Below are 12,394 nucleotides of genomic sequence, written 5' to 3' on the forward strand. Positions count from 1 at the left end.
ATCATCTCTTCTTTTCAGTTTGTTTCTGTTTGGTTGTTTTCTTTCCTCAGGCAGTGATTTGGGGTGTGTCAGTTCAATGAAGAGAGATACATCGATTTCGGCCTCCATGTGTCACACACTTTTAAAACAAAACCACTGTTTTGTTCCTTGTAACCTTTTCTACCACCATCTCGTTCAAATTGGCAAAATAGCAGCTTTCTGATTTAGATGAATGAACTGACAACAACAATCAGCCAGCAACAATGAACATATGCACGCATCCACACAAACACACACGTTATTTCACAAGCATAGAACACACTGCAGTTAGAAAAAGTGCAGCAGTGCAGTGTGTGTCATCAATCAAAAATGACTGCCTGAGTAATAATAATAAGTGTGTGTGTGTGTGTGTGTGTGTGTGTGTGTGTTCATCTTGTGTTTGACCTTGATAAACCTCCTTTTACAATAAACAGTGTTATTGCAATTCCATGCTTGCTTGTTACTACATTCTCAAGATGGCTGTTTCACTGTATTGTAAAGGTCAGGGGTTGGCAACCTGCTGCTCAGGAGCTGCGCGTGGCTCTTTTGCCATCTCCAGTGGCTCCCTTTGGTTTTGACAAAAATTATATGGAAATGTTTTTTTTTGTTTTCCTTGTCATGTATTATTGTTGTGAGTTTTTCATTCTCCAATTGTAAAAATGTGTAGCTTATACACCGAATTAAAATTTATTTTTAAATTTCGGCAACTAAAATGTGTGTCATAGCCAACATGTACTACCCGGCGCCTTTTCTGCTTGGTTGAGAGACAGAGAGTGATGTCGGAACTAATGCAAAAACAGAACAGAGCAAACTTACTTTTAAGAATACGATCAAATCTCCAAACTCCAATACTTCTGCTCGATGCTCAGGAGATAGTGAATACATGAAAGAGTTGTTCATTAAAATATCATTTATTCTCAGACAAAAATAAAACTGAGTTTGAGTTCAGAAATTTAAAGATATGCCTCTAACTGTCAGAGGCAGAGACATGAAACTGGCAACAAATATCACCAGTCAGGAAATCGTGGACATCAGTTCAGCTCCAGTAGACTCGGTTAGCTGTGATGAGGATGTAAACGATATTGAGCAGACAGAGCTGCTGTGTAGGTGTATGAGCTCTTATGGGCCGAACAGAACAGAACTTCTCCACTTCACTATTGTTCAGTTTTGTTGGTAATAGCAACACCCAACAAAAATATCACAATTATACTTAACGTTTTCTTTGTTGTAGTTCTATAATTTCATAAAGGTAAAACATGGTATTATTGTAATGGATGAAGAGTTAAAGTACCAAATAATCATATATAGTCGACTGCAGAGTCGACATATGAGGTAAAACATTTGATTGAATGCTCATTTGCAATGATTAGTCATGATTATTAAATTAGTAAAGTCTAATTCAGACTTAATAGACTGTGTTACCTTCATTATAAGGCTCAAGTATGTTTTGCGGCTCCAGACAGATTTTTCTTTTGGCTAAAATGGCCAGAAATGGCTCTTTTGATAGTAAAGGTTGCTGACCCCTGGTATAAATGAACAATCAAGAAAAGACTGTCGATTCTGAGCCTTTTTGTTGTTGTATATCTTTATTGAAGCAAGCATTTGACATGACAGTGCGCATACAGTTATGGGGCATTTTGGATATTGTTTTTTATACAAAACTAAGGGTAAAAAGAGAGAGAAAGAGAAAAGGAAAGAAGGTTGTACAATTATTGTTATTGTTGTCTAACGTTTTTCGAAGAGAGGCAGAGCCTTTTTATCCAAATCAACATGTGCTGCACATGTGGGCCATCAAACAATTAAGTGGTTGGAATGTTACAGCGCTCTGATAATGGAGAGAGCACTTTGTAATATTGAACAGTCCCTACAAGAATACCTGCAATATAGAATGGGAGATTTAATTAACCTGTTTTTGTTCCATTCATGCTACTTCCCATGTAAAAAGAAATTCCAGTACAGAACCAGTGTGGGTAATGAAATACAGTACGTTCATATCAAATCAAAACTTAAATACAGTTCTGAGACTAGGGTATCATTCCCCCATTGGCTCAATGCATTTGATTTCTACTGTCACGTCAACTGCAGCTTCTGCTCCAAAAGTTTTTCTATATGGACCAAATCATTACTACCACCAGGAAATTCTCATAGTTTCATTTTTGATTCATGTTATTTAGTTATTGAGGCATAGTATCTTCCTGATTTGTTTTTTGAAATTCTGCAGCAAACATTTCTGACCAATGCAGACAATTCTCACATTTGGTTCACTTAGATCTGTGTGAAACCAAAGGGAGCATAGTGGGGACTGTACAATTGTAACATTGTAATCCCTCATTTAGTTCCAAGCACGCAAACTATTGATCAATAATTTGTAATGTAATTTGAATAGATTACTTAAAATGTAAATGAGGAAATAGTTAAGCGTCTTTCAACATAAACAGTAAATTAGTTAACATTTATAATTGAAGGAACATGCCTGTGTCAAACTATCCTCACTCATGTTAATCATAATCAAAATCAGAAAGACATATTTAATAGTTGGCAAATTAAGAATTAACACATTTGTCATGTCAGGATATCTAATGTTCTCAATGAGTCACATTCACCCCTACAGACAGCATCACAGCCTTCCTAAAAGCTGCTGCAGATGAGTTATTTTACTCCACTGCATTCGCAACAAAATGAATTGGGTTTCTGATGAGGATACTGATATCCTGGGACTGTGTCATCACGTCAGTTATCAGTGCCACCTCTCTTGCACATAGCATTGCTTCTGTGTAATACTGTAATGATGTTGCCTTACAACACTAAACCCAGTGAGTTGTCTGTCTTTCTGGTCTGACTGCCCAAACACATAAAACACATACTGTGGATTTGTTAGATTTAACCCCTTATGATTTTCTTTTCTTTCATTATGATTTTTTTCATTTCCTTTGAGCCATGTTATCAGCATTCCGCATTCTCTCCTCTGTCCGAACAGGTAAAAAACAAGGACCCCCCGAAAATCGCAACAAAGGTAACCCCTCCATTCAACCATCTGTCCCTCTATTCCTCTCCTCAGTTCCCTCCATCCACTCCTACACCCTCCAACCCTGCTCTCCATTTAGCGGCAGGATGGGAGTGTATCTCTATTGTCTCTGTAGTCCTTCTGTTTCATGCTTCTGCGCTTTCCTTCCACATGCTTTATAAAGGGGGGAAGTTCTCTCACCTTGCTTTACCTGTCAAAGGGTGCAACTCTCAACTTCAAACTGATTCATTTTGTCTGCATTGCCTAATCCCAGCATCTCCAACATTCAAAGTGGGATGAAGAATACTAGGGTTCAGTATGTGTAGCGTTGACTCAAAAGCTGCCAGCTTTAGTGGCTTCATCTTGGCATTGGTTCACATTGCGCAGTACTGTGAATTTGCGTTCACTTCATTTGCCAATAACCTGAACACAAATTCCTGGTAATTACTTTGTGATCACATGGAATTTATATTTGTGGCTTGTCAACCTATTATGATGCTTCTAAGACTGCATTGTCTGAACTGGGATGTAACAGGTGAGTATGAACCATAATTCCGAGCTTCGTAAACAGTATTTGTCTAAAGAAAGAAAGCTGTGAGTGATATCACTATGAATACAACTTAGAAAAACACAAATGTTTCATGAATCCTGGTAGCCTTGTCTGAGGAGACACTATATGATTGCATAGTTTACACTGGTAGAGCTGATATATGTGTAGGTTATTATAAGGACTGCTTCAGAATTTGTGGAGTCAGGGCCGTAGGACCAATTATTGGTTCAATTCAGAGGTAAGATAAGCAAGTGTTAACCACCGCCACCAAGTCAACCACCTCTGACTTTGATCTTTTGACATGTCGGACATACATTCATAACTTTATTGTATATTAAGTGTAAAGATGGCAATATAAACACTTCATTCAGTTGTGTGCTGGTTAACATGCACATGGCGGTTTTTGTGGGACCATTTTCTGCGGTGTAAGTAACACAAGACTGTAAGCATGCATACACATTCTGTCTTTGTCAGTTATCTCTGTCTGTCTGTCTCTATCCGACATATAGGGGAAGGGCATGCTTTACTGGAAACCCTTATTACCACACATCTGAATATGCAGTGGGCACACATGATTATTTGATCCCATCAGCCTCAGAGCTTTGGACTGGACATGGACATGGAGATACTATGAAAAGAAAATCGAACATTTACATAGTGCAACTCTGAACATTGAGGGCCAAATGTACTATTTTGTCTTCTGTGCTTGATTGGGGCACAGATTTGAAGCATTCAGATTTGTTTTTTTTTTCAAACTTCTGATTTCTTTTAAATACAAAACCACGTAGCTCACTGGGTCATCGCAAGGTGCACTTCTCTCCTAATTGCTTATGCATTTATGGAGGGATCTTGCAAATAACAGGCCTGGATTGGATTATTTGAAAAACATGGATTATTTGAAGTGTGGGTAATTACATATTGTGTTCAATTTACTAAAGTGCCACACAATAAGCAGAGGTCAGTTCCTCAAGCAATGTCCCCACCTCCAAAGTACAGGTGCAAATTTGAGTTTTTTTGTTGTAATGTCAATTCTGTTCCTGGTGCTGAATACACTGTTACAATACACAAACAGATACATCAATTTCCCCACATTCAACCAAGACATTCAACACACTAAATGGGAATGCACCGGTTGTTGTGGCTCGGGATTTGTGAAATGAAACCTTTTCTTTGGTTTGCCTTTTTATGTCATGCCGTCTTTTTTAAATTCCCACTGCAGTTTTTGTGGTGACTCCTGTTGCATACATTTTACGAGTAATAGACACCTAAATTCTGTTTTCAACACCTCAAGTTAGATTGTTACATAGATAGTCATGCTATACGTTTCCAATGATGTGGAATATGATTTAATATGATTCCTGACCACTATCTTTTGGACTTTTACATTTGACATATAGCTATACATATACAGCAGCTATATGCTACATGTAGGCCACAACCCAATAAAGATAAGATAAGAGAAGATAAGATGACATTTTATTATCCCGAGGGAAATTACTGTGCAACAGTTACAGTACAGCATGAAAAAACAAGACTCAGAAATCAGAAATCACCCAACTAGTGCAATAATGAAAAAGTGCAAGAATGCAAGTAGATAATAAGTACAAGATAAGTACAAACAATAAGGGGGGTACGAAGTACATACAATGGGGGGAAGGATGCCTAGTTTATATGTGCATTTGCTATAGATACAAGATTCAAGATCATAAGTCTGTGATCTAACACAGCTGAAAGCTCTCTCTGTCTCTCTCAGATGCTCAGACATTCAGAAATCCCCCTCTTTACTACTTCCCGGGGATTGAGCATCTGCTGCAGACAGAATACCTCTTGAGCTATACAAACACTCTCACTTACTAACACACACACACACTCACTCAGTTCCTTTGAACAACAGTGCATGGCGTCCCTCTTGTTGTAAACCTGAACTATCCAACATGATGTCCAATCATAATACATGAAACAAAATATATACAGCAGTATGCCCCGACTAATCCCCTGGAAAACAGATTTCCAAATCAAATTGAGGAGTGTAGATTGTGAATGTTGACATCTCATTTAAGGAACATTTGACCAACCTTTATTTCATACAATATCATCATACAAAACAGTGCACAAAAAGTAAGGAACAGGGGCCTCAGTAGCGTGTGGAAGAACCATACACAGCCTTGCACCTCCCCCTCTTCATGCTGGTCACCAGCCTGGTCACCCACATACATTCAACATTCACAAGACCCCCACAAGACCTATATATATATATATATATATATACACACACAGGTGCAGCTATACACACAGGTGCAGCTCAATAAATTAGAATATGGTCGTCTTCCCCATGTTGTGCAGCCTATTGAACCAGACTGAGAGACAATTTAAAGGCTCAGGAAACCATTGCAGGTGATTCGAGTTAATTAGCTGATTGAGTGGGACAATATTCAACTTTTTCACAATATTACAATTTTCTGAGATACTGAACTTGGGGGTTTCATGAGCTGTAAGCCATACATAAAACAAATAAAGGCTTGAAATATTTCACTTTGTGTGTAATGAATCTATAATATATGAGACTTTCACTTTTTAAATCGAATTACGGAAATTAATTTACTATTCCACAATATTCTTATTCATTGAGCTGCACCTGTATATTATATATCATATGCATTGTATATTCAGTAAATATGATGATATATGATAGTTGATGTGTTGGAAGCAGGTATAATGTGTAAGCGTACGGATTTGAGCTACTTTTACAACAGCCAAACTGAAGTCTAGATGACTGGGTCAGAGCATCTACGTGTTCCCCCACAAGACCTAAACCAATTACAAGCAACAGTGAATTTGGCGCTAGTTATTGTCCACCCATCATTTCTTCATGTTAGGTCATGAAAGTTGTTCCTTTTTTGTACAGCATCGGTTGCATTTACACCAAAAGAACAAGTTCCTCGCAGTCCATCTTTGACCCAAGAATTACATCATCCGGTACCTCAGCACTTATATGCTATTCAACTTTTGACAGCACATTTTATCTGGCTGAGCTGCTTGTTTCAGAAAATGACACACACAATTTTTCCTTCCTTCATAGTTTTGTTGGAGCCAGTTGTAAACGCAATCCTATGCAACACCAAACATGTTTTGGCATTCAGTATATCATTATTGTTATTACAATTTTGGTTTATGTGCTCTTGACATCAATTTCCTTTTCACAATAATGGTCTTACATCAAGGCAGCATTGAGATAATGTTTGTTGTGTTTTTATATATAAACATATACAATACATATTATGACACATAGGCTGCAGCCACCAATGACAAAAGATAGATTGCATTGAAGGTCCTAAATGAGCCAATCAGAGAAGAAGAATTTGCATTGTGTGATTTAGTGACAGCCTCTCATAATTTTCCAATTTTTGTCATTTTTTGTTTTTGTCGAGATAATTAGCATAAAGTGGATGACTGATGAAGTGGCTCAGTCTTGTGTGTGGGAGTTGCACCCTTGCAATTTTAGTGGGCTGTGGTCTGTGTGTTCTGTTGTGTATCCTCTTTTTGCTTTAATTCATCTTGTTTATCTTACTGTTGCCTCTTTCCAGGGTGTTGCTCAGGACTTCATGCTGTCTTGTAATCCCTGTTCGACTCTTCCAGTGCTGTCCCTGTCTTTTTCTGGAGTTTCTTAACCTTCTTTACCTTCTCTTTTTGCTGTGGTTTTTGTATTGTTAATGTGTTGATTTACAGGTAATCCTTTGAGTTTGTTCCTTGTCCTTTTTGACCGTGAGACACATCCTGTCCCTCTCTGACCACCATACATTTTCCCATTTTTTTTAAAGTTCTGTGCATTGTTCAGTGGGTGTCACTGTCAACTGAGTCCTTTGTAAAGCTGTGTTAGTAAGCTCTGGTCATGCTCAGTTTCCTGGTTTGACACCCCTACTTTTAACCTATGATCCTCACTACATGTTGGAATATCTTCCTTTCTTCCATTATTCTGTCTTGGTTGGACTGATGGTCAGTCTGCTGTAAAGCAGCATTCACTGGTAGCAACCTCCTGCCATTTCAGAACTTTTTTTTCATGTAGTCGTATAGGAGGTGCTGCCTGTTAAATATGCCTCCAGCACAAAATAGTAAGGTTGATTTTTCGCTGGCAGAATGAAAAGAATAAAAGAATGAGAAGAAAATCTACATTTCAGGGTTCTATGGTCACAAAATTCCTGAAATAGTCTGGGAAATATGTTGAAAAATTATCTGAATTAATATAATAAAAGCTCTTGAAAAGTCACTGAAATTGATATAACGATGATGTTACTTATTAATTAGGTCAAACTAGAACCTGAGAACCTGTACTTCCTGAACATTCACTCTGGTATCATCTTAGGAAACTGAATTTCACAGCTGTCCTAACCATTTTGACTTGAACTTCAAATTATGAAACCAAGGGCTGTGCAGTCCACAGCAGTGGATTACATGACAAAGCCAAAATTGAGTCCCTAAAATCATGTTTGCACATGCACAAGAAACTTTCCAATAGAAATGCTTAATAGATAGTGATGTGATTTTCTCCTATTGTTCTGCATAACAAAACCACCTGTCATCACAATTTCATCTTAGCACTTAATAGCACGATGGTCAGCTCTGCTCTGTGACACAGTGTCATGGCTATGTTAATCAAAAATCAGCAGGCATAAATTCACAGAACTCTGGCAACTGGTTTGCTCATTTGTGTGTAATAGAATTAATTCTTAGTATTTGTAGCTGGCAAGACACTAGCCTTCTGTTTCAGTCCAGTCCAGGTTTCAAGTCCAGTTTTATGACTTCCTTCAAGGCAGGCAGTGGCTCAGTGGGTAGAGCTTCCACTTGGGAACCAGAGGGTTGCCGGTTCGAGCCCCTGCCGAGGCGCCCCTGAGCAAGGCACCGAACCCTCAATTGCTCCCCCCTCTGCGAAGGGTGGTAATGTAATGTAAGTCGCTTTGGATAAAAGCGTCTGCCAAATGATCGTAATGTAATGTAATGTAATAATTCATAACTTTTGATCACAGCAACGCCACTACTACATCGTGCTGTTCTGCAGGAGGTATGTTGGGCATGAGTCTGCCCTTAATCATATTGTGATCAAATTTAATTTCTGAGTTTTGACATGCGGAACAATAAGAGGAAATTAAACAATATAATTGATCTTTTGAGCATTTGTATGAAAGCCCGGAACCACTGGGTGGACATTTTTTGGGAGTCTCAAATTCCACTCAATGCAAGCGTATCTAATATGAGTGTCCCAGCCAGATTAGACTTCCGTACCTGCTTTTCAATCTGTAAAATAAATTTGTAGTGGTTGTGCCAACACAGTGATGTCCATCCATGTAAACATTTCAGGGAATTTTGGTCGGTTGCACACAGGAAGCGGGTGTGGATAATATGCAATTTCTTCAGGAATCTCCTAAAGAGGGGGGAATACAATTTTTGTCTTGCATTTAAGCTATTTCTGCCTTTGAATTACATTACCAACCAGCGATGGTTGCTATGAGAAATCTTGCCATCCTCTATTCTTGCTCAATTATACTGAGTTTGTGCGACTTGCTGGATTTATCACAACAATGCCTGGAAAATGTAGTTTTATTAAGTTCTGGTTATCTGCCGAAAATAAAAATGGCTGAGAGACAGGTCATGCTGGGTGTATGTATGTAAGTAATTTTACAGTAAATATTGATTTATTATGAAAATTTATAAAGGAGTTCTTATATTTCAATGGCAAATAAGCGTAAACCTTTTTACTAAGTGTGAAATCCTGACAAGAAGGATCTGACCTGCAGATCTTAGTCGCTGATAAATACTTGACATCTTCAAACAGGAAGCATTCAGCTGATGTGGATTTTTTAAAAACCTCTCCTGAATTCATCCCCAATCCCTATGTACCGTAGTTTGTACTTGCTATGCATACTTGCTCTGCAGCTTTAGCTAACCAGTTAGTCACCCAACAACAAAATCCACAATCCATGTTTTGCACAAAATGGATTCCAACATTAAGCCATTGCCAATGCGCTGCTGCTGCAGAGTGAATTAGTTTCTCTTTTTCTCTTTATCTTATCAAACTGTGTATTGTTGCACTCGATTTGCAGATATTCTCAGATATTTTACATTACTTAGATTTCAATAGTCAATTTTGCTCCCCTACATTACATCATAGTGGAGAAAAGACTTAACATCAGGTTCAAAACAGGAAACTCCTCTGCAGCTGGCAGCTGTATGTAGATGATCCATTCAAAGCTGCATATTGATTATCATAAGTGAGCTTTGCATTGTCACGCAAACAAATGTACACAGTTGTTATGAATTCATTGGGATTTGAATATACTATTGTTTCCATGAGTTTGGTTCCATGTTTTCCTTTATGTGGAACTATCGTTCACAAGTACTAACGTCACATCAAACATCACCATTCAGGCAGGAAAAAGTGGGTACATATACTGGGTCATATTCCTAAAAGGTAACATCCGTTTGAATTCACCCTTAATGTCAGCGCCATGTGGATACCACCCCACATTCATACATGTATTGGTCTTTTTACCAGCTGTTTTTCAGTTTTTAGCTTTCACACACTTCACTCCTTTGCATGTCCTGTGAGGGATTGATAAAAGCACCACATAAAAAAAACAAGACCTGCTTTTGGCTCACAGTATATGTTCAGGCTCTTCTCTTCAGGACCTTCCTGCAGTGTGCTGGTCCCCTTAGCAGTGTCTCTATGCAGTTTGTCTCTCATCAAATCTTTTGCAAGTGAATTGAGTGAAGTACCCACACAACCACATTAAAACGTTCTGCAGATCCAAATTATAGAAGAAGAAGAAGAAGAAACACTTTGATCCCCAAGGGGAAACTCAGTTCCTCACTCAGTTGTTTTTATATACATTACATGTACACAGGCATAGGAAATACACTTTCATGCAAACATAGTCCGTATTCGAGTAATGGTGGAGAGATGCAGAGCACCTTGGCAGTGCCTATGAGATGTGCAGGCATCCCTCCAGCTACCAGTCCATCTTCCCTTTTTTGGTCCTCCTGTGACTTCAACCGACGGCCATTCTGTTCCCAGACGGCCATTCTGTTTAGCTTGACACATTGTATTTACCGTTGACTTTTATGAATATGGTCCACTTTATTCTAATGCTGTAAACCATTGCATACAGATCAAGCAGATTAAAGCACCACATGAACCTATAAAAAGCAGATGGATCTCAGGTGATAAATTAACAGTAAACGAGGAGCAGAGCAGTGAAACACGACAGTTGTTGGGTTGGAATTAGAAGGTATATCAGGATTTCTCCATCTATTTTCGTTCCCAACAGTCAGCTCTGAACACTGCAATACCAACACTGTGTGTCTGACAGTCCATCTCTGTTTGATGATGTCCCTTCTACTCTGCCTAACCTATTCATTATTAGTGTTTCCTAATATTTTCATTTCTCAATGATCAGCTGCTTGGACTTTTTCCATGAACACTGAACATGGTTCATTGATCGTGAACTGATTTTTTTGGTCACTGTGTTGATGATATGCTTATCTGATGGGAGGGATACCATATGTTTTCTCACACTCAGTCTGTAACATTTTGTCTGCCTCTCTGCCTTCATACCCAAACCACTCCTAAACCCTTCTCCCTGGTCTTATGTTCCTTTTAATTCTTATTTCTCCCTGGCCATTGTCACTCCTTCGCATTACAAAATTCCCAAATCTTCACTTGCTTCTATCAACGTTTACTCTCTTCCCACATTCTCCTAATCCTAAACCTTTCTGTCTTTCACATTTTCATCCCTTGCTATTATCTGACTCCAACCATCATTATTTATGGACTTTTTTCCTGGACGTTTTTTTTCTGCTCTGCATTTCCTTCACAATGCCCCTTTCCAATGATCTTTCCCCAAATCATCCTACCCAACTTAATCCTCTATCTTTACCCTTTCCTAATCTTGCATTTTTCTTCATGCACCTCAACTTTTTGCCATGTACCCAATTATCCCAACAACTTCCATCCACATTTTCCTGTCCTCTCCTTACCCATTTGCCCCTCAAACATTTCCCACCCCCATTTAATTTTACCCTACCACTACCACCTTATTATTATCCCTCCAGCTAAGACTCAGGATGGCATTGCACTGGAGATCCAGCCCCTTAAAAGTGAGGAGGCTGCTGAATCTGAAGAGAAAGATGAGAAGGAAGAGGCCAAGCCAGTGAAGAAGGTCAATGTGACCAAGAAGGAGAAGTCTGTCTTGCAAGGCAAACTGACCAGGCTAGCTGTGCAGATCGGGAAGGCTGGTAAGACACTCACACACAGACGTACAGAGACACAGACACACACAAACAAACACATTTTTACAATTTATCCACATAAAACACATATTATATACTGAATTGCAAGAACAATAATCTGGACTTTCATATGTTGAACATAACAATTTTACACATTACAGAGTACAAATGTTTGTTTCATCATGGGAATGATCAGCAGCGTTGTCAGTGGCCCCAAGTACCCTGTTTTTTTAATGAACAAGTACTCAAATACGCAAGTGCCAAAACTGTTAGATAACCATTTATATTAAGGCATCATTAATGTAGCTTTCATTATGTCCAGGCTTTTCTGTGTAGCATTGGATTGTCTACCTCCCAGTGGGTACAACAGGCAATTCTAACTTAAAGGGTTTTTTCTTTGTCCTGGTGAAGACAAGTTGTGATAGCCTAGCAAATGCATCAGTCACATGGCGGTGGTAGCCAATCACATGCCATTTCTCACATGCCAGTGTTGCTGCACTAAGGTCAGGCAGACATGAAGAAATGTGAGTGAAGGACTGATC

The 12,394-nt window shown here is 38.8% G+C and overlaps 1 protein-coding gene across 1 annotated transcript in view; it reads left to right on the forward strand.

Annotated features, from left to right (window-relative positions):
• The window catches only part of LOC143005477 (plasma membrane calcium-transporting ATPase 1-like), an 86,871-nt gene that overhangs the window by 44,061 nt on the left and 30,416 nt on the right, over nucleotides 1–12,394 (forward strand). The window contains exons 7-8 of the mRNA XM_076156898.1: nucleotides 2,996–3,031; nucleotides 11,676–11,858. Coding sequence (XP_076013013.1) covers nucleotides 2,996–3,031; nucleotides 11,676–11,858 — 219 coding nt within the window. The remainder of the gene's footprint in view (nucleotides 1–2,995; nucleotides 3,032–11,675; nucleotides 11,859–12,394) is intronic.

The sequence above is a fragment of the Genypterus blacodes genome, unplaced genomic scaffold (assembly GCF_046128005.1).
Source record: "Genypterus blacodes isolate CSIRO-AG114 ecotype Tasmania unplaced genomic scaffold, CSIRO-AGI_Gbla_v1 ptg000070l_1, whole genome shotgun sequence".
In the NCBI taxonomy this organism is placed as follows: Eukaryota; Metazoa; Chordata; class Actinopteri; order Ophidiiformes; family Ophidiidae; genus Genypterus; species Genypterus blacodes.